The following is a 27,005-nucleotide window of genomic DNA, read 5'->3' as shown; positions in this document are numbered from 1 at the left end:
GAGGGTCCTTACAGAGAGGGTATAAAAATTTCATAGAAAAACAGCACTATTCACAAGCATTGAATACATCAGCATGACACGGTACATCATTCAGTCAAGCATCAAATGGCACTTTCAAGCAGGTGGTTATCCAGAGATCGTTCGAATGCATGCACATCACTCTGTTCCACAACACTAATTGGCAAATCATTCCACATTTCAACTGCATGAGGGAAGAAGGAATGTTTGAAAGTTTCACTACGGGCGTTGTAAGGCTGAATTATACGACCATGATTTGTTCTAGAACATATTAATGATATCGTCAACCTTCGTCCAGCAGACAACATTATAATCTATGCAGACGATACTAACGTATTTTTTTCAGGGCAAGATATTAATATTTTGCAAGCAGCCTCCAATAGTTGGTTATCCCAATTGTCTGTTTGGTTCAAATCAAATAGGTTAGAACTTAATGTCAGGAAAACAAAGTACATACTGTTTAGAGCCGAAAATAAGGAAGTTCCGAACAACTTCCAAATTCTCTTCGAAAAAGCTCCTATAACTCGTGTCAGCTCTACAATGTTCCTTGCAGTCATTTTTCAAGAACATTTACTCTGGACAGATCATGTAAACTACGTTTGCACTAAAATGGCTCGCTCTGTTGGTATCCTAAATAAATTTCGCACAATACTGCCTCGAAAATTCAAACTACAAATTTATTTCTCTCTAGTCTTTTCGCATGTACAATATTGTTTGTTGATATGGGGAACGACTACTTCAACCAATCCTGTGAAAGTACTGACTTTACAAAAAAGAGCTGTACGAGCGATTGATAATTTACATTACAGTGAGAGCACGGGTCCTTTCTTCCTCAACCATAGACTGCTAACCATCACGGCCGCTTACCACAAGAAGCTTGCTGTTTATGTCATAAACCTTATGAAAGAGAACTGGCAGACTTTTGAGAGCACATATTTAATTGCCCAAACAGCATACAGTCTTAGGCACCCTCAATACCATGCATCAAAATCCCGTACAAACTATGGGTTCCAAAAACTAACTCACATAATTCCTCATACATTAAACACCTATCCATACTTAACAGAATTGTCACTACAAATTATGTCCGAGGTCAGATTCAAGAAAACTGTTCATGAATATTTTTGTTATAGCTAGTTGTGGTGTGTTTTTACCTAATCAGTTTTTGTCTTTGTTATGTTTTGCTCTCAGTTTTGTTGCGCTTAGCTCTATGCATGACTGATCTCTGTTTCGTTGTCAATATATCCGCTGCTTTTCTAGTTTCTGTTACTTATGGAAATTTTGTACCATTGCCAAGTGCCACTTTGTTTTTTGTTTTTTACATGGGGAGGGCAGGCCTCTGTAAGGCGCTACTAGGCGCCTTTAGCTTGCTCTCCCTTGTTTGCAGTCTCTGTACTGGCCAAACAAAACCAATAAATGAAATGAAATGAAATATTTGAAAGGTAAAAAACGTAGCCCAAAGAGACGAGGACACAGAAATACAGACAACACACGGCGCGGTAGTGTTGTCTGTCTTTCTGTGTCCTCGCCTCTTTGCGCTACGTTTTTTGCCTTTCAAACACGAGATCACATAACCTAGTAGCAGTAGTATATCACATGATCACGAAGTAGTAGGCGCCCGCCGCATGGTCACGTCAACGCTTTTTACTACGCGGAGACCGAGAAACTTGTCTATGAGCACAAGTGCTATAAGCAAAATGTTTATAGTAGCCAAAAGTGAATGCAGTGCATTCGTGCTCCGTAATATTCAATGTTTAAAGAAAGCATTCAGTAAAGCTCTATATTCAGTAAGGCCAGAAACAGTCTTTAGGAATGTTGTTTGTCTCAAACAGTAGGCGACAGAATGACTCTTTGAAAAAGTTTGTCCTGGCAAAGTTTGGTGTTGATGAGATAGGATGACAGGAATGACGACTACGTTGAGTTCACCTCTACCATGTTCGGCCAGAACGCAAAGAAACATGTAGACACAAACAGACTTATTATAGACTGGCGGACCAACAGGCAGGTGTATACACAGAGTCGTTATGCTGAGGCTGACAAAATGATTGTAAATTTTCACTGCCTCTGACTTCAGACACACCTGATCGGTTCAGTCAGCGCTGGAGAGCCGAGGTTGTTGGCCAGGCCGCAGGCACACCTAGTAGCCAGGAAGGCGGCCGCCATGCCTGCAGTGGTGGCCACAGCCACCACACCGAAAACGAGCACGAAGACGCAGGCGCCCAGGGAGAAGCACCATCGACCCGACCGGAAGCTGCAGCAGCCTTCCTCGCCGCCCCATGCCGTGATGAGGAGGCCGCAAACGTAGAGGATCACGACGACCAACAGCACGCCCACTAGCGCCAGGTTGCCGCCGACGAAAGCCAATATGAAAATCTCTGCCTTCCTGCGCGCCCAGCCCGAATAAGGTTGACGCTGCTTGTTGCGCTTGAGACGCGCTACATCCTCCAGGCAAGAGGAGGCATAGCAACATCTTTAACTGATTCATTGCGTTTTATATCATCAAGGTCTTCTGCTGCTCTTATGTCCTGTGGTCACCAGTATTTCGGCATGACGCGATCGCCTTTCTGCCGCGAGAATCTAATCTATAATTGCGGTGTGAACATAACTTAGGAGGGTAGATGTGTAGGCCAGTTGGTGAGACATGAAGGAGCTAGACACCGCAGCGGACACGGGACAGAGAAAGAAGACGACACAGGGCGGTACTTGCAACTAAAATTTTATTTGAAACTTCATGGCTTTATAAAGACCGAGGCACGTGTGATCTTACAATCGGGTACAAAAGGATGAATGAAAACCAACAGATAACACCTAACTGTGAAAGATACAGGAAAGATATGCACAGGAAAGATACGCGAGTCACAATGTACAGAAATCAGATTTTAAACCTTATGCAATGCTCATCATGCGAGTCACAATCTACATATACCAGAAGTGTTAAAAACCGTCGAACGCATGTGGAAGCATGAAAACCACAAGACAAAGGAAGAAAAAGAACGTCAAAAGGAAGCCACCCAACCTGTTACCTGTCAAGGAAACCCAGTTCTTTTTGGAGGATGGAAACCGAAGGCGAACTAACGCATTCATCCGGTTCATTCATGTAGATTGTGACTCGCATGATGAGTTGACAGGCACCTACAATAGTTTGCATGGGCCGTTTCATCTTTAGAATAGTTATCCGAGTGAAGCTGAGGAAAGCAGCAGTATCAAGCAAGTCGACAGCGCAAAATCAGCATCAGATGAAACGCCAAGAAGGAAAATGAAACGCGAAGTGCAAAATGATACCATGTTAAGCACAGAAAGATCAGGACTAGAACAATGTTATCTAACATCGAAGACACGAACACTGTGCTTTAGAAGTGCTTATCAACCTCGTCTGTATTCTCCCTAGAGGATTTCATACACTGGGGTGTGCGTGTGCGTGCATGTGTGTGTGCGTGCGTGTGCGTGTTTTCTTGTTCAAGTTCCATTTGACGCTCATGCTTCGCTGTGTTTTGTGGAATTTGTATCAGAATTCATTCCATATCCCTTCTGCTTCTATTATTCGCCCTAGAGCCGCATTACATAATTAGTTTATGTCCAACACTCGCTAGATTTACGATTTACTTATGGCATGATTCCTTGTTGCCAATCTATAAAGCTGACAAATAGGAGGTGTCAACAGCACATTCTTCGCTCTCTCGGCTTGTGGACTCCCGTAAGTCATGTCCTAGCTTACTTCTAAGTAAAATTCTCTCATGAGGGTTGTGTTAATCATTCTGCTAATTGTGTTAATCATTCTGAGGAAAATGAAAGACATTTCCTAGTGGTTTCAGAAAGCCCGCACCACGAACACCCCTCCTTTCACTGACCTCTTTTGATCCCTGCAATGTCAAGTTTCTGAAACAATTTTCGTAAAATAACATTATTTTAATGTCATTATTACGGGCACCTCCTCAGCCTTGAAAAACGCGTAACTTCGTCTACCAGTTATTTCAAGGTTTTGGAGGGTTTGTTTGCGGAAATGCTTAGGATTATTTGTACAGCCACTAAAACCTATAGTGGCCGCTGTAACCACAGGAAACAAGTGTTGCTCTCGTTCGCAGACGCTGTTTCTTGAGGATGCACGGAGCTTCATTTCTTCGTATACTATTTCGCCCGCCATTATTAACTTTTCTCTTTACATCTGTGCCCGTGCGGACGTAAATGAGCAATCGTACGGGAAGCTACAGTGATGGAAGGGGCAAAACGACCAGGCAGTCATTATTGCCAAAGTCAGCCATACATGGCTACTTTGAACTGAGAACAATGGGATTTTCACTGCATTTCTACTAGCCCTTGCCTGGGAAACCGTGGCCAAGTCGTCGTTTTCTTATTCTGCCTGCACTCATAAGCCTGTCCCGCCCCCGAATAGCGTTTCCTTCCCTTAAGTTCACGGTGTTAGTTTCTTGATGTTGACTCCATTAAATCACTTTCGCTACCACGTAATGCTGTCCAGCGTCTTAATTTAGATTCTTTAAACGAGCTTTTATGTTTCAGCCCCTTGAGTAAGCACTGGTAAAGTAGAACTTTTATACGCCTTGCTCCTGAGGGCTATCACAGAATTGTTTGTCGCATCAAGAGCGCACCTCACAGGTTCACTCCAACATAACTATCTTCTCGCAATTTTCGTTCACATGGTTACGATATGCCGCTATTACTTGGTATAGATAGACGTATTCACTCGCAAGTTCAATTAACTTGTGATCTATCATTAACTGCTCTTCTATTCCCTTAGTGCCGAGCAATTCCTTTGTTTTTTTTTATAACAATTAATTGTTATAAAGAAGTAGATTAGCGCGATACTCGCATACGCGGCGAAAAAAAAAGCAAAACACCTTGTTTGACGGCCTCTATGGGATGTGTGTCCTGTGTTCTGCGTTCCTAGAATGATACAACACTAAAATGGCTACCGTTCTACTCTGAATGTTTAGGCCCCGAATCATACACCGCAGTTAAATGCCTTATTACTTAGCAGTGCGCTGAGATAAGCAAACGGAAGGTTACTGAGGTGTTCTCAACTGAATCTTACGCCTAGGATTTGCGAAATGATTTTAAGGTTGTGAATGCCTCTTGTGACCATGGGGTAATAAGCGCCCAGAGATTTCCCCTTGCACTATTCTATTCCTATTTCTGTGCGGTACTCTGGTGGCTGCGCAATCCCAGTATATATTCTCTAGTGTGTTAAAGTAGTGCTCAATTCTCGACTTTGGAGGAGAAATTCGAGGCCCGTGTACTGTGCGATGTCAGTGCACGTTAAAGAACCCCAGGTGGTCGAAATTTCCGGAGCCCTCCACTACGGCGTCTCTCATAGCCTTAGTCGCTTTGGGACGTTAAACCCCATAAACCAAACCAAACCAAACCAATTCTCGACTGAATGAATGCTTTCTTGAAATCTATGGAGGCTCTATGTATGCTTGAATGGGCACTATAGCGCGTAAACAACGAACAACAAAGTGGGAGGTCCAAAATTTTTTCCTTTTTGGACATCACGAATCTTGTCCAGGAATATTAGCGCTCTTCAACCCTTTTCGTACATTTGCGATCATTGCGCACAGCGTACAAACGGCCAGAGAATTTCCTAGAACAAATCTGCACCGTCCTTGCGCTGCTTGGTAGTTAATGACGTGCAGACACTGTCGTTATTATACTGCTTGCAAAGAATCCAAAGAGAAAGAAAAGAAGCACTTTCCTATCGGTGTTGGTGAAAAATGCATTTTCTATGCATTAAATCTCTCTTAGTGTGCATAGGAATATGTAATGCGAGCAGTTCACAAATATTTCTTAGACAAACGCAGTAGGTTTGAAGTCAAGACGGCGTTCATAAATTTGTCGCTTGAATTGATAATATAGCCACAGCCGGCGCAGAACAGCATTAACTCGAGGCGTGTGGAAGCCATCATAGTCCTGCAGGGGGCGTAGTTGGGCTGCTCATGGTGTAGAATGATGATACTCGTCATTTAAAGCTCAGGACCATCGAACACCCCCCCCCCCCCCCCCCCCTTAATGGACGTTGAGTTGGCAGTTGAGGGCGGAAAATGTGCGCGCTCACCTGTAGCGACGTCCTACATGCCTGTCGAGGGCTTTCAACGTGTCCTGTGGGTACTCGAGTGAATCGATGTAGACGAGATTGGCCTTACTGGCGAGGTCGTCTCCCAGAGCCTGTAGCTGAGCTTTGGCAGCTGCGTGTTGATTAAATTAAAAACGCCTTAGTGCTATGAGCACTCAACAATGAGCGGCCTCCACTCATCTAAAACGGCACACATCGCCAAAGGCAAAGCTTTCTTGGCTGAGCTTTTTCGTCTTAACGCTTCCAATATGTGCCATGTTTCATTTGTTTTTTATTGCGCACTTGGTTGCATGAGCTAAGCACGATAATAGCGGCTAGGCGCTATTTACGCACAACGCATTGCGTGCCATGCGGCGTTGTCCATGCACCACTCTCTATACCTTCAGTAGTTTGTGTACAACAAAGGAACAGGTCGGATGTGAATGACACTCGACGCTCATAGCCAGCGCAGACCGACACAGGACAACGCATTGACGCTGCGTTCCTTGAAACCGCTACTTTGGAAACGTTTAACCCTTTCAATGACGATTATGGTCCTCTCGGATGAAAACGTTGAAAACATCAGATGTTTGTAAAGGCCGATCCACACAACGGATGAAATCACCGGTTCCGACCACGGACAGAGCTCTATGTCCCCCGACGTCACTGGCTCCGCCTCCATCTCGGGCGGCAGCGGCTCGCATGCTAATGGCGGATGGAGAGAGTAGACGACGGCGCGGGCGGGCGGGCAGGAAAGCCAGTTGTGGTAAACTTCTCCCTTCCGCGACGTCGCCCTTTCATTGCTTCTCACTGCCCTCCTTGCACTTTACTCCCAAAAGCGTGGCAAGTGCCGGACCCCACAGCTCCACCAACACTAGGTAAATGGGCAGGCGGTGGAACCGCGCCAACTACACCGATTTAAACGCACAAAAGCGCTGCCATCCTATCAAAAGAGAAGCGAAAATTCGATTAACTGAGGTTATTCGGTGAGCTCGCTCTGAGATGAGGTTACAGTCTTAAGAGTTGTACTTCTGAAAACCCAGCAGAGTGCAGCTCAGGCGGCTGTGTGCAACCCGCGCCCCCGTGCGGCCGTTTCTGGCTTGCGAAGCCTGCGCTGACTAAGGACGAGGCGGAGCCAGTAACGTCAGGTCACGTGGTGCTGCGTCCGCACTCGGACGAAACCGATTTCGTCCGTCGTGTGAATGGGACTTTGCGAACATGCCCAGATAGCAAAGAGGGTCACTCGGCCCTACTTTATATGTGTCTTTTGCAGTTACCTCAAAAATCACAACTCTACAATGTTTCCAGCAAGAAATCCACGAAAAATGTCCAAAGGAGCAACCTAGGCGGCAGGTGGGCTACCTTGTGACGTGCCACATCAAGTTCTCCAGATTGTGAGCAAAGTGCACAACGTGGCAGGGGGCAGTTAAATTAATGATTCATCGCGAGAGGTTTATCGGGAAGAGCAGCCTCGATCAGGTTGCTCTTCCCGAGCTCTGCCAGGAACTGCGCTCACAAGCTTCACTTTTATACAGATAGCCAATCGGGAGGCTCGACGGCTTGCACTCAGCGCGGCTGTTGTCATTTTCTTCTTGGTCATTTTCTATTTTTCTGAGTCATTCTTAGTTGGAGTCTCTCTCCTCTCCCCTAAATGTGCACAGGGGGAAATGGGCACGAGGATAGGGGACGGTTAACAGGTGAAAGATAGAAAGAGGCAAATCCCTCTAAACACCACTTAGATGGTAGACACACCAGACGGACGCCGACGTCGCCGAAACCGTCGTACCGTTTTCGCCTTCATGGACATCCGTATGACATCCCATAAAAAAAAAAACGATATCCTTCGGCCGTGCCGCTCTGAGGAGATTTAGGAACTTGCCAACTTTCACTCGTCTTGATGCGTCGCTACCAGAGGGACCCTTCAATGCACCTCCGAATTTGGAATCCATTAGCATTTATGTCCTTTTCGAAAGCTTTTGACATGCCTCAGACAGGCCAGATACGAGCGTCATCCTCTTGAGGTCTGTTGCTTCCTGAAAACACTACGCAGATCTGTAGATTGAAATCTTCGATTAGGCGCGGTCCTATAATTCAGCTTGCAAATGGCAAGTTGAGAAAAACTGCACTCCGATCGTACAGCTAGCCCTCTCGCTAGCTTCTATACCCCACCACTTTACACTGCGTGGCTGCGCTCCAATAGAACATCCACCGATGTGGAGGTGCACGTTACACTACCTTCCAGAGTGCACTTGGAAGCGATGGCCCCTTCTGACGGATGAACCTGTGTACCAGCTTCCGTTTTGTTCAAGAAGAAAAAACTATATTTCGAAAAGACCAATTTATTACAGCTCAACTGCATTCTTATTCGTTTCTTCTTTCGTCATAATCTCAGCCATCGCTCCTGCCTCGTGTTCGTTGGGACCTGAGAGTAACACTGCTGTGCGGTGGCAACCAAACAGAAAGAAAAAAAAAACACAGGCTATATCAACCCGGCCCAGAGTCTACACTGAGGTCAGTGCAACTATCCGTGTTTGAAGAGAGTCCTTGTTCGCCTGCTCTCTATGGATCTCAAATACCTCCCTTTAAGAGGAAGTGTCGCACGAAGAAAATGGCGGTGTGAGGAGGGCGGTTGACTTTAGTGATCTTCGAGTGAGATGGCTCGCATTAAATGACGATCTCGAAGCACGCCTGTTTGACGCAAGCGTAATTTTGCTCCTTTCGAGAAAATTCAATATGGCCAGGAATCTGCCTGGCGTATTTTAGAAGATGAGTTCAAACTTATAGTTAAAAGCCGCGATTAGAGAAGTTTAGGATAGCATTATTGTACACCTCTGCAATGAGACGGCAAAAGTGGATGTGCAGATGATCCCAAAGGCAAAGGCGTGGGCGTACCGGACTCTTTAGAGACATGTACGCATACGCTATTTGTGGTTGGTAGCAGAGGTACGCAGTCTGCCAAATCTTTATAGCTTTCTGGAGCGTCGAAAAGGGGCGATTATCATTCGCTGCTGGAAAAAAGGAAGGAATCAGGAAAACATGGGTTGTCATTTTGCTGTACTTAAGCTTCATAGCCTTCGTTTCTTCTGCTTGCCTAGCAAACAGTTGCCAATTTCAAGCTGTTCACCGACGCCCAACGTTTTTGAAAGATATGGCGATATCTGTTCTCCGAAATTCTCTTTCTCTCTGGAAGAATAGAGTTTCCCAAGCGTATTTATCACGATGACAGCGCGAGTGACAAGTCTTCACACAATCGGCCGCTAAAAACAAGGGTCCATCGCAGGCTAGTTGAGCGAGTGCGGTAGGCTGCACAAAGAACCAGCTTGGAAGAGATAGTAACTCAGGCGTGCCGTGAACAAACTGAGAAAGGCAACAAATGGGAATACTGGCACGATGCTTTTTTTAATGAGTGCTTCTTTATGCTAAACGCAGGTGGCACGTGGCTTAATAACTTCATTCGTGACGTAAGAGCCAACCATATTTGTTTGGAATGACTGCAGTCACGAAAAACTGCTTCTATGCTAATCGAGGCTGTAGTAAATGTTTCTGCGCCTTATCTTGAAACTTCCTCAGGTTTAAATTCAGCCCTGGCGGAAGTTGCGGCGGTTCACCACCGAACACGAATGTGGCTATCGCCAAGCGGTTAAGTTTTTTGCGGGAACAAGTGAGCCAATACAAAGATTCGTTTGGAAGCCTTTCACCCTACCTCTAGGATACAGAAAACCGTAAGGATACCGATAACTACAACTTCGGTTAAGGTAAAGTTAGTTGCTCATGGCTGCAATAAATCTCTCTGTTTTGTCGGACTCCCGTAACCACTGTGTGAAAATAGTTTGGCTTTGTACATAAAGAAATCTTTAAAGAGCTTGCATTGAACTGTACAGCGGACTGAATAATGCCTTTTCTAAGCGTTCGCTGCGTCCCCGTAAATACGTTGTGCGAGCAATTGTTCTTCAGTTATTACTCCACTGAAGCGTTGCCTCAGCAGATAATATAACGTCACACAGCCAGAGCAACCAATTATACAACTGAAGTTAATTTGCAGGAGCAAAGCTAGAGAGAGCTATGACGAAGAATTTACGACATTGTTTCAATACATTGCTCTCCAAGGTGTAATCTATCAGGTTCAGTAAGAGACGGTTGCATGCCACACGAGGCAAATATAGGAAAACGAAGTCTTGGTACCCACCAGCAACACTTTTTTCCGCGGCTTCAAGAAATGTATCCTTTGAGGAGGGCACCTGGCCTTGCTGAGAGAGTTAAAAATAGTAAGAAACACAAGAGCGAACTGAGCCACAAGAAACGTTTAAATGCAAGACACTCACGAACAGGTACACTTCTGCTTACAAGGAATCCGCAGCGTAAGGTTTGAGATTTCGTAACTTTGAGATGCTCGAAGCATATATATACATATAAGTGTCTGCTGTAGTTTCTTTGAAATATTTATGTCTAATGCATCATTGGTAATATTAATTATACTATGAAGACTACGATTAGCTCTGCTTGAATGAGTACAAAAAGTTGTTACTTATACTGACTATTATACGGCTAATTTGTATTCATCCGTTGTACTAAATTTTATCCAGGCTGCCTAGTACACCAACTGAAGCTATGCTTTATATCTGCTAGCCCAGAAAGGCGCCCTGTCTACTGGTGAAATAAAAATTAATTGAATTGAATATCGATCAATTCTAGCTCCACTACTTGGGATTGAGAAGAATTTGCTAGTGATATCTTGCATGGGAGAGATGAAGTGACAGTGACGTTAAATCCTTTAACACTGTGTGGTATGGTATATGGAGCCTAAAGAGGCACTGAGCATTGCTCATATAAATTTTCGACTAAAAACTAATTCAATAGCACTTCGTTGGCATTTTGATGTCGGCCCGGCAGAGAAAGACGTTCGTTGTTCAGAAAATTGCATTAAAAAATCTCCCGTCTCTAGATGCAAACTAGTGACGTCTCACACCTAAACAAACTCCGTGGTCACTGTTTCGAAGTGGACGTTGTTGTAGCCTAGCCTCTGAGATTCGCCCGGAAAATGGGCACCTGTATATCAACGATTGGCATTTCCTAGCTATAAAAGTTAACAATAATATGGGCCCCAACCTTCTGGGTGCGTGTTCTTTTCGTGATAAAGCGTAAGGCATTAATACAGATGGATTAACACGTGGTGTTGTCCTACGACCGCTAAAAAAATTATAATCGAATTTATTTTTCGTACCGTTTCGGTTTTGGTTTCAACAGCCTAACGATGACTGTGACTTCAAAGTGGGCTTACAGGTTTCTTTGCTTCACCCGCATCAAAAGCGATGCTCACGTACTTGACAATGGCTGTCCTTTTTCCGGACCCGAGCATTACATAGTAACACTGGCAACTTATAGTTTACCAAGGTGTGAACGTCATTATGCATCTATACTACTATCTACGGCACCAATATACTACGCAAAGCTTTTAACCAACTATATCCATCCCAAGAAATACCCAACGCGATTTTGCATTCACTGGGCTTCTACATGCCATCTACTTCCCTTGCTCAAGAACAATAGCGGACATTGACAGCCCCTTCCGAATTGAAAAAAAAATAAGGAGCTCACGATTGTGTCACGGGGTTCAGTTAATAGCCCGATTCCAAGCTGTTGCGGCAATTCTTTGTAGCGCATCCTCTAAGAGGCTTTGCATTGTTTGTTTTAATATGCCTTGCAAAAGGGCCTAGGACTTATAGTGCAAAGGTAACAAAGTCGTTAACCTTCATGAGGCGCTTTCAATGTTTATACCTTGAAGAGCATTACTCCCAGAAAACATTTGATTGGAACTGCTTGGCACAGGTGTTACAATATAGAATATTCGTGGTTGTTACGCCTAAATAGTCGATGTCACTTGATTCTTGCAAAGAAATGAAATGAACCTGCTCTTCAGGGTAGATCTGTCTTCATTCATGAATAGACAGGACCATTGGAACCGTTAGTGCTGAAACGTGTCACCCTCCTGTGCCAATGCGTTTTGATGTCTAACATTAAGTTAATACCGACCATCAGAATAAGCTTATACAGTGAACTCAATCAGCCGTCATATGTTCACTGAAGGTAAAAAAAAGTCTACAAGCTCATTCGGGCACAATATAAAAACACCTGGGGCTTCACATATCCCTAGTCCGTGATCCTTTTCTTACTTTATGAAGTTCTAGGGAGAACTTCTGCGCTTTCTAAGACATGAGGGCCAAATTGGTATTTCGTATCGGAATAAAACAGTGCGTAGGAGGAGGACGCAGAAAGAAAGAGGCGCACAAGAGTGGTCGCGTGCGCCTCTTGCTGTGTCCTTGTTCCATGCGCTGTTTTCTTTCGGAATGCAGCACCGACTAGCCTCACACCGTGCTATTGTGAGCTCCAGTACTTCCATTTTGCTAAAATTGCTATCATGTTCATCGCGCGTCGGTTGATTCCGACACCCTACACGCTGACCAATCTCGTGAACCGAAGGCGACTGGCTTGGAAAAGCCATCCACACTAGAATGCTGCTCTTGCGCTCTTAGTTATAAGGCAGATTTGAAACGCAATCAAAGGCTGTATAAACTTTACTAGCCATTTGTAACCATTTAAAGTGGAGAATTATGCCATTTTGATGTGTAAAGTATGGTATAGTTACGGTCGGCAATCACTGAAGCTATACAAGGGAAGGCTCAAGTGCTTTTTGCTGACTTTCCCGAAATCATTGTCATTTTCACTAAAGCGAGCCTGTCCGCTCACCGGGTTATTACTTGCTTGCAGCTGCTGAAGACCAGCGTCAGTCACCGTGAGCGTGGCTGCGTACTTGTTGACAACATCGAGGATCCCAGATGCCTGCAAGTAACACAAGCCAACAAGAATGCATGTGGTTCAGAGTTTTCTATTGAGACATTATCATCTCTCGTAGAACGCGGCCCCAGCTCGTGTATACAGCAGCGCAGTGCTTTGCACGCTGTAATGAAATAAACTTAAGCTTATGACAACCATACACGAATGTCCGTTAAAGTGAAAGTTCCCTAAAATGAAACAAGCCCGAAGCTATGTAACCAATTAATTTTAAAGCATTCAAATTGCTCGCAATGGCATTTTATTCGAATACTGAGAACTGTATGTATATTTTACATATTGAAGCGCTTGAAACGTACAGTAATTACCTCCCGAGAATTTGTTCCACGTTTATTCCGTCTTAAAATGGCCTCCCAAAGGATATTAAGATGGATGGATAAATCGATACTCATACCGCTGAAATTCTCGTTCCATTTCATTTGAACACAGATTCTCCTTCACGAGGCTGAGTCTGACGCGAGCCCGGCAACCTACACGGCCCGCTACGCTTCAATCAACAGCTGAGCCAAACCAAACGGAAGGAGATGCGGCATCCGGTACGTTTTAATGAGACAGTACGGCCGTCTAGATGTCTTGCAAGCTGCAGAAACTGGGAATCCAGTATCGGATGTTTCACGAACAAAACATACTGCTGATTTGCCGAAATTACTTGTTCTGACCAGAAAGCAGTACAATAATGCCTGCCAAAATGCTCGGTGAGCTGTAATTTGCAGTGAAACAGGTTTTTTGTGTGTGTACGTCCAAATTTGAACTGCAAACTTAATGATGGTGGCACTTTTTTTCACGGCATTTGACTGTATACGGCAACAGTGAAACGTGAACCAAAGAAATATGGGGTTTATTGATCCACCCTCCTTTTACTAATGCAAAGAAATTCACCTCTACTGCTGCCACAGTGTTGCCTCGATTTACCTCAGCTTCTGCGCTGAGGATCGATACTTCTGCATACTGTCTCGAGCACGAGTGCAAGGAATGTAGAGTGTAGTGTGTTTTGATTGATAGGATGCACAAAATGCCACCAAAGGGGACAGTTGGGGTGAACTAGGGTGGCGGTAAAGGAGACAAGCATAACAGCATCACTTAAGACGGAATGCAGCACCGCACATGGCTAGGTCGAGTGGCTCCTCCAACCAACGTTATAAGCTGCACGAATTCAAGAACGACGTCACGATGAAGCCAACGTGTAATGAAAATTCAACATTCCTTTTATTTTTTCCTTGATGTATGATGTATTTGGGTCTTTCGCCGTGATTTTGTGCTTTTCATTTTTCACAAGTGCTGTGTCATTGCCTTCATATATTTTGTTTCTGAACTCCACACTAGCCTCTGGCTATGGGTTCAGTCAGTGTTTTGGTAATTTGTATGGCAAGAGTAGAAATAAAATGAATGAATGAATGAATGAATGAATGAATGAATGAATGAATGAATGAATGAATGAATGAATGAATGAATGAATGAATGAATGAATGAATGAATGAACACATATCAGTCACGCCCAGCAATCTGAACAGCGACAGCTGGAAGCAGCTTCGCCCGCGCGGCACGCATGAAACTTGCCTTCACGCGCGCAATTATGCGCTCACATCGCTGAAGCGGCAATGAGGCACTTTCCGCAGAAAAGAACCTCTGCAAAGCAAAACAAAAACGTAGCAACTAACTGATTTTAATGCGAAAGGATTATCTGGCTCACCAGCAACGAAGCTCGGTATCGTTGGCAGACACAACTGTCCGAAAATTCGAATGACAGGCATCACCAGAACTGCTATAGTAACCATAAGAGCCAACAGAGGACCCAATGCATAGAGAGACCCCCAAAAGCCTCTGGACCAAAGGGAAGACCATTAAGGAAAACGCCTTTGACGTGAAGGCCATCGCCATTTTATGACTTCGACCTTAAGGCCTTTTAACCTAAAGTCCTTGCTTTCTCAGAAAATTCAGAGCACATTCGGAACACCGGCGCAGCGCGGAAGCAATATCTCCAGCGCGCGCTTTAGCGAAATCTAGAACAGTGGAGAAAGAACCCCCGAGAGCGCCTAACTTTGTCTCGTTTGCTGTCCCCTTCACTTTGCTAGCTGACGCGGCGCCATAGGAAGCATGTCCGCGCGTGCCGTGAAAAATCGAGAGGGTTGGAGAAAATGCTTCGCATTGCTAATGGAGAAAGCGTAGCCTTGAGCGTGCTAAGTGATACCTTCACGTCGGAAGCGCGTCGGAAGCGCCGCATCGCAAGAAAGAGCTACAACATTCTGGAAGCTGGACTCTACGTCTGGCCAATGGTACGCGCACCGAGCGCGAGATCAGAAGGACATTGTACACTTAATACTCTGTGTATCTGTGTGCCTTCCTTGGCACGAATAACGAACAGACGCGGCACACCCCGATACATGAAGGGCGTTGACCCCTGTCAGACAGCCCGCACCGCCGTTTAAGATTCAGAGAAGCACTCCCGACTGTCTCCCGGGTCAACACCAGTTGTCCAGCCATAGACCTGCGAGGCAGCGTGCGCCAGCCTGCGGGACGCCTCCGCCGTGACCCTCCGGTTGCCGGGCTGTCGCAGCGCGCGGTGCAAAAATTGTGCTCTGTTTTGTTACCTCCCTCTTGTGTTAGTGCAATTTAGGTGCGAGGTTACTATTCTATTGTAGTCTCCCTCGAGTGTTACTTTTCATGAGTTGCATCGTACTGTAGTCGTTTTGCATGTGCTGACACCAGTGATTGTGAATTCCTCTGTATCATCTCTTTGCTGTATAAACTGTCCTGCTCTATAAACTTTCTTCCCAATCTCTGGATGAGACCGGCGAAAGCTGGACACCATATCAACCCCCCCCCCCCCCCCCCCCCCGTTGTCTTTTGGTAGCTGGTTTCTAGCTGAGCTTCTCACGCTGAGTCGAGGCCATCTCCTTTAGACCAAGACCGCTACCGCACAAAGGTGCCTGGAAGTGCATGCACAAGACCGCAAAAGGTAACGGCCTTAGAGGCCATTACTCTAAAGGCCTTTGAGAGTGATCGTTAACTACTAGTACTAATTAATAAACAAGAAAAGTTAACTAGTAGGCCATGATAAGAGAAATGTTTCTGCATTCAAAGCACCTACATAGCCTTAATAGCCCGTTTCTCTCCTGGTTCGTCCAGGTCACGAAGCTATGGGTTGGTCTATGTTTTATAGGGCTTTAATGTCCCAAAGAAACTATTGCTATGAGGGACGCCGTAGTAAAAGGCTCCGGCAATTTTGACCACGTGGGGTCTTTAGCGTGCACTGACATCGCGGACACGGACCACTAGAATTTTGCCTCTATCGAAATTCGACCGCCACGGCTGAGTTCAAATACGCGTTTTTCGAGTCAGCAGCCGACAGCCATAACCACTGAGCCACCGCAGCGGCACATCGAAGCTAAGAGTCTGCGCCGACCGCACTGGGCGCTCGCTGTTCTCTGCGTTTTTTTTTCGCTCCTGCGAGTAAAGCAACAAGCAATCGGCTTAGGCATGCGGTCGGCCGTGTTTGATGGCCATCTTGCCCCTGCCGCTGTATCACAGGCCCTCCGTGATTCTGAAAGAAGCCACCTAATAGCTGCTTTCTTACTGCCCTGAGGTAACGGCGTAAATATGTCAGAAATCTAATCTAGGGCATATATTTCAAGGAGGGGTAAGAAATGCAAAGGTCTGCCCAAGATCACAAGCCCACAGCTGTGTTCGACACAGATGCTCGGTTTCAGCTGCCTCCTCTATTCTTGAAGCGTTTCATTACGTTCTATCAAAGTACACAAACACAGATCAGACTCAATACCGCACAAAAATGTGCGGACTTTCTGGTGGTTTTCATCATGCAGCAGTTGGCATTGAGAAGCATTTCTGCAAGCAGTACAGTCGTCACGAGGCCCTCAGTGATTGTACAGTACTTAGACGGAAAACTTTACTGGTAGCTTCCCTCACGCCGGAAGAATCTTACGAAGCAGCTAACCAGAATAGCACCCTTTAAAGTTTCAGAGTTCCCATTCCTAGACTCTGTGGAATTAGTAATGCAACAAATATTTAGTGTGGCAGATCAAGTCAGCCACATCTGCCTTTCCTTTACTTTATTTTACTGCAGAGATTACATATTATTTTGGCGGTACGCAAGGCATGATGTAGGCACTATGATTCCTTAATCAGAACGAGACCATCGGCATAATGTCTTCGTTAAAGTTGATGGTTTTTGTCAGAGATGCTTACACTCTGGCTACTATTGCTATTTCTATCTTTATCTCTAACGCCCGGCGTTGCTCAGGAGCAACAACTGAAATATTCTTTTTCTCGCGTACTACAATATTTGTAGTCCATACTAAATGAGTTGTAAGGCAAACAGCCTTCGAACTTCATAATGCCAATTAGAACAAGTTACTCCTGTTACATTTTTGCTAAACGGGTGCACTGAATGAAACTGGCTGACAAGCCGTCCAACGTGCCTCTCGAACAACAGCGACAGGTGATGTTTAGCATGACAACAGGACATAGTAATGCCACATATGTGTTCTTTTAATCACTGCACAAGTGGACAAGAAAGCTGCATATAGCATTCAGGTAGTGTGGCAGTGGCTTTTGAATAGCAGCAGATTGAGCATAATGAAGAGAAACTATTCTGAATAAACTTTTCACAGTGTAGTTGCAGAAAAAAAACTAATTTTGTTTCTACACCAAACTTATATTTGTGCGACATGAATTGGTGCCTAAATCCTCAGCTCCTTGAAAAAGAGGGTAAAATTGGTTCATTAAAGGGCTAATTGAACAGCTCAACGGTGTTTTCCCAGGAGCATGTCTGCTCAAAAGTACTCATCAGGAATTCAACATGTGCCTTGTACGCAAATGTTTTTTGAAAAACATTTTATTTGCCCGTTCATATCGATTGCTCTCTGCGGTTCATACAGCCTACCTCAAACACATAGAAATATTGTGCACAACAGAGTGCGGTACATGAACATTTTCGATTTGTTAAAACTCTTGTCTGTTTTTGAACCCAAAATACTTTAAATAAAATAGAAAAATATTACTAAAACATCGGTTTCGCATCAATGTTTGATTACAATTCTTTTGAAGCAGTTCAAACACATGCACCCCTTTCGGTACCAAGTTGCACTGCAGAAGTGTGTCCCACACAGCATAATTAAAGTGCCCCTCATTCGCCCCCTGCTTCCTCATTTATTAGTGCAGAAGCTATGGTAATTAAGTCCGTTTGAAAGCACCCTGCCTTCGCGTCAAGAAGGAGAGGCGCTGAAAAGAATGCTAGGCATGCTGAGAGCTGCTTGCAAACGAAAACTGGAGATTTGTAGTTTCCACATATGCTTGGCTAAAAGTTCGGTCAACGGTAATTTCGCGATTAGGAGCCATCCTCTTGTTAAATTAGATTCCTTGCACATCCCTCATTGTGTAACGCAGCAATTTATTATCTTCAAGCTATTTATTCGAGGTATAATCGGCTACTGCGTCCTCAGTAGCCTTTCCTACAGCGCGAGATGGAGTCAAACAAAGGAAATAAAAAGCGGAACGTGTGGAGATCAGTGACTTAAGCCGCACCAGCGGGAGGTAGCCGGACTGCGCATTGAGCAGCGCCTTGGCGTTCAGGACGGCTTCACACGGCACGGGCCTCGGAGCTAGGGTGATGCACTTATCGGTGACCTTGGCCACGTTGGATGTTGTCGACGGGAATGTGAGCTTCTCAGCAAGCTTCGAAACGAGGTCGGCCAGCTCATGCGCCGTCGTTCTCGTCTTGTCTGCCGTCGCCTTCATTTTGGAAATGTCTGCAAACAAAATAAGACGCGAATCACTCATTATGGACTCATGAGTCCGGAGAGGGGGGGGGGGGGGGGGCAGAGGGGGGGGGAGGATATTTGTTAGCAATGGCAAAACAAGTATGTGTCATGCAATGCGGGCGTCAGATACAAACTGCGGCTTAGATACGGAATGGTTTATTTTTTCATTTTGTTTATTTATTGCGTACTGCAAACCAGAACTTTGTCCAAGCAGGATAGGAGCACATTATTTAAGACATCATACAAGAATACATAGCAGATGTGAGAGAAAATGAATCAGTCCTTGCAATTCGAACCATGACTAAGCTGTAATGAGGTCTCAATCGGAAACAGCATGCGGAAAAGGTATTTATGGCAGTCAGTTTTCGAACATTGTGGTGTAAGAAAGTGCGTGTTATGATGTAGAGTATGGCGCGTGGATAGAAGGGATAAGTATACGGAAAGGTCTTATAGTAACTAGTGATTAAATAGTGAATAGATTAAGCTAAGGCATCTTTCCTGCTTCGCACTTCAAGTTATTTAATATTGTTACTTGCCATAAGCTCAGGAGGATAAAAAAAATTTTTAACTTGAACAGCTTTCCTTTGAGCGCCTTCAAGTTATATACAGTTCTGTTTAAAATAGGGATCTCTACTCTTGATCATTCTCAAGTTTCGGTCTTGTATATGTGTAATATTTCTGAAATTGCACATTTGGGAGAAAATTTCCATTTATGCTTCATAGAGCACAGCTTGTGGACCGAAGACAAAGAGATGTATATAAGCAAGTTCCAGGAATGATCCTTAGTGATTGCTACACTAGGTACTTCGAACTATTAACGTGTGTCAGTGGTAATAATCAGAGTTGATACGCATGCTTTGATGGATTTTTTACAGTGTTGTCTGAAGAACAATTTTGACGGGGTTAGCGACCATAGGAAACTCAATACACCAATCAAGCATATTGTCTAGACTTCAGTTAATTTTCATCAGCCGCACAAGAAATTTGTGTTGCACTGGCAACCACGTTGACAATCATTTATGTACAGCTCAGTAAGTAAAGGCCTCAGGGGACTTCCTTGGGGTCAGACCGAGAGGATTCGAAGAGAAATTGATCTGCTGTAGGCAGCTGAACTAAGATATACTTTATTGGTCAGGTAATCAGCAAGACATCAGATTAACATATCTGGAAGATTAAGGCCTTTTTGTTTTAGGATACGTTTTAACTTGTCTGCCTTAGGTAAAGGATTAGCTGAACTCCATGAATGCTGCATGAATGCAGCATTCATGAATGCAAGCAACTCCAATGCAACTCCATGACTGCAAGCAACTCTTATGCAATGTTTTCCAAAATGCATAAACTATTGCATTAAATGTGTCGCTCTCGAACAACCTTTTTCGAAGCCGATTAAAAAAAATTAGCTATTAAAGATAGTTGCTCTTGGCACTCAATACATTTAGTGAATTAGTCATATTGTGTCAGTCTGATTGTTCCTATTGTGTCATATTGTGTCAGTCTGATTGTTCGTGTACGAGCTGTAGTTCCGCCGGATTGAAGTACAATATGAGCAGGAGTTGATGAGGAACATGCATTACTGGCTCCTATTCAGTACGGCGATAATAAACATCATTTACAATTTGTTAACAATAAGATAAAAAACCAAACATTCAGTTGTATATCAAGAGGTGCGTGACATCTTAGGAGCTAAAGGTCGCTGGCTGCATAGCCCTGGTGCTTCCTCTTCCTCCGTGCTCAAATCCCTGCCTTCCCGCTTAAATAACGTTCGGCAGCATTTCGGAGACAATCTTCTTCACCAATCAAAAATACACTGTCGGGGCGAAACATCTGGCTTCATTTGTACTCAACAGACAACTCAGAGTGCAGTGCTCGGCACGGAAGTGGTGAAACCCTGTCGAAGGCCTCGTGTTGAGGCCTCATCTCTTCTTGTTTACGAATGCGGAAATACAAAGGCGATCCGGAAGGGGAAGAGTGACGTATAGCACACGTCCCGTTTGAAGCAGCCTTTCGCCACTACGGGGCGCTCAGCAAGCAGAACTGGCCATGCCGCGTTTCTATATTGAACAGCACGCGCACATGAGGTATGAGATTCGAACGTGCCGGTGGGTCAGTTCACAGAGGATTTCTAAAACTTCCTGCTAAAACCAGAAGTCTGAACTCTAAGCGACCCCGCAAAAATTCTCGCTTAGTAAAATGTTGAAACAACCGAATACTCTCGCACGATATCTAATAATATTAATAATATGAAGCTGTTTCTCCTTCGCATACGTCATCGGCTCACATCCGCGCAACCACGCATTGGTTGAGGTCGTGCTGACAGGACAACAAGGGGACGTAAAGAATCAAAATAACTTGAAACGTGAGCCTAAGCCTTGCATTATTTCACAAGCACGAGACTGTCCACGCAATTTGAGATTTCAAAAACGTTTTATGTGCTTTTGCACATAAATGTGCAGGAAGTGCATGACAAGCGATAGGATGCTATAAACTAAACAGCTGCCTACATATACCAGCAGTTTAAAATAAAGGCTCTGAAATTTTCTTCCTGGTACCCTATAGAAAGGTTGTTCGCTGTGATTAGGCGAACTTGCTTCTCCGATACTCGCGTTTTACACTACCGCGGACAGCACTTGTGTAGCAAGGCCATATTCTAGTGAAACTTCCACGTGTTTACATCCGCTAGATATGAAGCTTCTTTGAAATGCAGAAGGGTTTCTGTTCCACCCTAAAACAGAGCTGCTACTGTGCAGTGTGTCATCCAATCTCAGCGGTTATCGAAAAAGGAGTACGGCAAGAAATATGTAAAAGAAACAAAAACCAGGACAAAATTTCATGTAGTGCTCAGAAATTGCAACTATACGTGTTAGCAATGCTACGCTAGTGGCCCATTGGAGAGGAATCTGAAGGGCAGTGAAAGGGATGTGGGCAGAGAAACTTCGTTTAACCGATGACGCATACTCAAGGTCCAGCTCCGGAGTTCATTCAGCTCAAATATTTTAAATTTTGAAATTTATTTATCTTAACTCTTAACCATTATTACATGGAAAGGATAGACTGCCTGTGATTCATGAGATGCTTTTAATATGGAGATATTCGTTAGACTGAGGTTCATAAAGTTAGAGCTTTATGTAACTGAATATCGAAGTGTGTTTATTCTTCCGGATTCTAACATTATGCACGCTCAACACAATGAGCGCCGGAAAGACGAAATAAGATAACAGCTGACAGATTAGCCACCAGCTTCGATATGCAAGGCACCGCTTCTGATCGGTTGAAATGCTTCATCAAGTTGTTGAAGCTTTCTACTTACGGTCAATCACTCTCTTCACGAGAAGGAGCGGAGACGAAACAACGCCACCCTCGACGTCTTCGGCGATCAATTTAACGCAACCTAAGCAAAAGGAGAGACGGCTTTACACACCTCCATCACAGAGTGAAAAGCCAATGCTTGTCGAGCGCTGCCTTGATACCTGGCGCAATTTAGGTGAATGTCTGCATCGCACACAAGACACCATCTATTGAACAAATTACACAGTGTATATATTCATGGCGTTTAGAACGTACGCAGACGTGTACTTGAACAAGGTGCCTAGCAAAATGGAAATAAGCGTCGTAATGGTGTCTCGAAAAATAAGTACCGGTTGGTCTGTGGCCATTTTGCGGAGAGCAGCTGTTGTTTCCTTTAAAAATTCATTTCTCGTAAAATTTTCTTTCTATACATGGTATCCACAGTAGACGGTCGTAACCGCATGTACAAAAACAAGTTTTCGGTCAAGCGGAATTGATAAGTGCAAGGCGTTCCTGGCTGGGTACTGACAATTCAACTGTAAAATTATAACCTCGATCTCTCTTCAATGTCAAGTTCAACATGTGAGGTAGAATATCACCCTCTCTTACTTCCATATTAAAAACAAATATCGGTATACACACACTTGTTGTTTTAGCCTTAAAAGATTTTCTTTTTAAACACTGTCAGTCCACCTCTGTTGAGGTGGATTGAACAGCAAAGTAGACAATACGAAACTCATATGAATAATGAACAAAATAATTAAGTTAAGTTACCTAAAAAACTTGTTGATCTTATGGGCAAGGTTATATTGAAAAATAAACATCAACATCGAAGTTGACCCTTGCTTATAACTATTTAATCGGCAATAACGTTCGAAATATCGAGCGTCAAAACTAGGCATGTGAAAGCCTGTTGAGATGGTTTTCCCGCACTAACATTACAACATGGCGCCGCTGCCCGCGGGACCATCGCGGACATCAAATTAACTTCTTCTGCGTCATAAAATACAACTGCGGCTCTATTTGATGCATAAATGAGAGCGACGCCATTTTAAATATGCAGCGCAAGAAAGCCACCTCAATAAATTTCCAAATTTGTATTATGGGCGGTCGATATTTCGAACGAGGTTGCCGATTAATAAAATATAAAAACACCTCACCATGGATGTTGACGGCCATCAATTTCGCATTATAACCTTGCCCGTAAAATCAAAAATAAAAAAAAACGATTTTCGATTTGCGCATTTAGGCCGAATGCGAATTAGGTGCTCTAGCAGTTCAGTTTTCCACTCGTTCCGCTTTTCAGATCCAGTGTTTACGGATGCCACTACTTCGGACAGCGATGCTGGGTTAAGGTCCATATATGCGGAATTGGCCATTCTCTGTATTCATAGATCCCTGGGAATTTTCTACTAGTTGTGGTGCATTGATGCAGCGTACAAGCGATGTGCCATTATCCTCCTGCAGCAGGTGCTGCCATGGTGGGACTTCGGTTGCGACTCAGGCTGCTCTTCCTGGGCGGCCTTTCATGAATAATTCAGCTGCGGCGTGACACGGTGGGCAGGTTGCTAGGTACAGTCAAGGACAAAAGTCTCCGGACCACGTGTTCCTCTAATGAAGCCGATAGCTGTGGTATTAGTTGGCGGCTGGAGACCAAACTTGTGGTGGTAAAAGTCAATTTTTTGTTCTTTCATCTCCACAAGTGCGGTCTCCAGCCGCTGTCTGACAGTAGAGCTATAAGCTTCTTTTGAGTAACACGTGGTCCGGAGACTTTTGTCCCCGACTGTACATATACCTGTGTACCTAGGCAGGCTGCTCACCATCCGGTGGGCCGATGAGCAATCTGACTCAAAACAGGCTGCAGTCTAAAAGACTGAAAGACAAACAAAACGGCTAAATGCGCGCAATGGCCACTGTTAGTGCTATCACACTAAGGTTTACCAGTTATTTTAGGTAACTAATCGTTTAACTATTGATCCGTATGAGAGACATAATGCCCGCCATGCTGTACAACACAGCTCAGCACATCGCACCTGCTTTTTCCTAAGAGATTTTGAAATACAAATCAGCAAGGGTTTATTATTTTAATTCAACTCACCCTGCATGAGCTTTTTATTAATGGTTTGTGGTTTATGGGCGTTTAACGAGGTTTTATGCGATTGCACTTTCAACTTGCGTGCGATCATAGTTTCCACTGCGAGATGGTAACACAAATGAGCGCACGGTGTCTTTCGCAGTTCCTAGGATTGATCATACGATTCTATATGCGACGCAAATCAATAGAGGATCAGTTTACAGATGTTTTCCTCTTGCCTTACGATATGTCACAGCTTTCGCCAACAGAGACACTTGTTTAAGATTTGGACATCTCTGCCACCGCCGCGGACATAACAGATAAAAAGAACATGTATTGCCGAATCTTTTTTTTTAAATTTATGTCTGAGAAAATCGGGCGAATATAATCAGAACGTTACTGCGAGAGGCAGTAGGGGACAGCAATGGGACATCCCACCATTAGCGAAGGAGGAAAATAAAGCAAGCCTTAGGAGCAATGCAAAGAGGGAAAGAAGCTGGTGAGGATCAGCTAACAGCGGATATGTTGAAGGATGGAGGAGAGATAATGCTAGAAAAACTAGCCACCCTCAGTTCATGTCCCTCTTAATCTTGTAGAGGGAAATTGGTTTGATGATAATTGTTCGAGGATGCTTGACGTCTTCCAGATTCGAATTGCTTAGTAACATTGCTAGAGAACACTTCTGGAGAGGTTAACTTTTTATAACAATTAAAAGCACAAAGGAAGATACAAGCAAGGAGAGAACATATTTACACTTGACTGACTCGTAGTTCTACGTGACGAAACCAGCCCTCGGTACTGCCAAAACAGCTGGATTTAAACCCTATGTCCCCGCCCTCGGTGCGGAGAATAACCAATCAGTTAAGTGCAGAAACATCCACCCAATAAATTACTGGGGAAAGGAAAGCATCACCAATCAACAATTCGGAGAGGACAACACAACCAACTCATCGCGACAAACACGGTACAGCTGCAACGGAAAAAGATTAGCACAAGTGACTCATGACCGGAGCGGAAAAATTGCAAGACGCGGCGCTATTGTAGCCTTACGCGCAGATAGCGAGAGTGCCTGGGACATTGCACTTTTCAGTGTGGGGGTGGCCGATAGAAAGCAACCCATCCGAAAGCAGGCACTCCCACACATTACTTTTGACAGTGCATCGCCACTTTTTGCAGAGCTTCCCCAGCCCGTTTTTAATGGCAAATGGTGATAAAGATAACAATGATCGCCACGCCAGCGTAAAAAAAAAATAAATAAAACGAGATTATGTGCTCAGCCACCTTAGCACATGGTTTGGCTGATAAGAGATCTACAGGCGTTCGTTTAAGATGCTACATTTCAGATGAACGAATGTCTAGGTGGGCTGCTTTCTGCCGTCCACTTCTTTTTCCGTTAAAGCTGTACACATATGTACACTTTGAACCATCACGATTTTGGAGAATTATGCTTTCCTGCTTCGAGCTTCGCGAAAACTCTCACTTTCCAAACGTCCGGTTGACCCAGGTTCAAGGAAAGTCACTTCAACCAATCTGTTCCGCGTCGTTGCTCCTCATGCCTGCAGCTAGCGTGGCAATATCCTGTTGACCGCGCTTCAAGCTGTCAAAGCACGCCGCTGCAGACATGGGACAAGAGCCACGCACTGCGACGCGGATACCGCCTCGCCGCAAGCACGTGCATACACGATGCGACCAATGAATCCGTCCCTGAAGGGAGTTTGACCTTTCCCGTAATCCTTCGCTATCCGGCGCCCCCCTTATCCCGCTGGGTTAAGTACGGCTCACACCCCTTCTCTGCGGTTGTGCGGAGGGCACAAGAGAAAGAACGGAATGGGCAGTCCACTAACGCGAACCGATTGCGGCAAAACAAAGTACAACACCGCGAACTTCACTCCCTCTATACGCAATGAGTTTTGACCTCGAGAGTACCAGGAGCTCGGAAGAACGCTAACATTATTTTAATTCATAAGAAAATAGACGTCAACGACTTGAAGAATTACAGATCGATGAGCTTACTGTCAGTTTCCAACAAGGTATTTACTAAGACAATCGCTAATAGAGCCAAGGCAACATTAGACTTCAATCAAACAAATTACCAGGCAGACTTTTGTCAAGGATACTCGACAATAGACCATATTCACGCTGTCAATCAGGTGGTAGAGAATTGCGCAGAACATAACCAACCCTATATATAGCCTTCATTGTTTACGAGAAAGCATTTGACTCAGTGGAATCCTCAGCGATAATGCAACATTGCGGGTCCAGGGTGCAGACGGAAGTTTTGTGAAAATACCGGAATATATTAGGGCGGAAGCATTTAACGCCTCAACGTTGTAAGCAAAGTTGTCGACAAAAATGTCACGCTTTTCAATTGGTCGAAATGGGCATGACGTCACAGTGCGCGAATTTCAAACGGGGCCAATTGTTTATGGGGTTTAACGTCCCAAAGCGACCGAGGCTATGAGAGACGCCGTAGTGGAGGGCTCCGGAAATTTCGACCACCTGGGGTTCTTTTACGTGCACTGATATCGCACAGTACACGGGCCTCGAATTTCTCCTCCAAAGAAATTCAACCGCCGCGGCCGGGATCGAACCCGCGTCTTTCGGACCAGCAGCCGAGCACCATAGCCACTGAGCCACCGCGGCGGCAAAACGGGGTCAATTGTACTTTGGCTAGTAACCATGCCACCAATTAAAGGGATGGTATGTGATGCTCCAAGTAATTGGGACCGAGTTTAGTAATTTTGCAAATTAACGAACTAGCCTAATTAACCTTTCTAGTCCGACGAGAAATATAAATAAAACCGAGAAGGAAACTGGTCGAGTTGGGGAATCGAACCAGGGTCTCTGAAGTGCGATACAACCCCGCTACCCACTCCAAAATGCCACTCGATGGTTTGGAATGATGAAAGGCGCGTCTAGTGAGTACGGTGTCTTCATT

At 44.6% G+C, this 27,005-nt stretch overlaps 1 protein-coding gene across 1 annotated transcript in view; it reads right to left on the bottom strand.

Moving 5' to 3' along the window:
* Positions 1-2,088: 2,088 nt before the first annotated feature.
* Positions 2,089-27,005, bottom strand: part of LOC149361706 (uncharacterized) — a 79,368-nt gene continuing 54,451 nt past the window's right edge. The window contains exons 8-12 of the mRNA XM_089568130.1: positions 22,016-22,096; positions 18,473-18,696; positions 12,838-12,919; positions 6,086-6,215; positions 2,089-2,401 (exon numbers count right to left, since the gene is read on the bottom strand). Coding sequence (XP_089424256.1) covers positions 2,089-2,401; positions 6,086-6,215; positions 12,838-12,919; positions 18,473-18,696; positions 22,016-22,096 — 830 coding nt within the window. The remainder of the gene's footprint in view (positions 2,402-6,085; positions 6,216-12,837; positions 12,920-18,472; positions 18,697-22,015; positions 22,097-27,005) is intronic.

This window comes from Amblyomma mixtum, chromosome 2 (assembly GCF_055824585.1).
Source record: "Amblyomma mixtum isolate Tamu chromosome 2, ASM5582458v1, whole genome shotgun sequence".
In the NCBI taxonomy this organism is placed as follows: domain Eukaryota; kingdom Metazoa; phylum Arthropoda; class Arachnida; order Ixodida; family Ixodidae; genus Amblyomma; species Amblyomma mixtum.
This window is presented reverse-complemented; position numbering and strand designations above follow the sequence as displayed.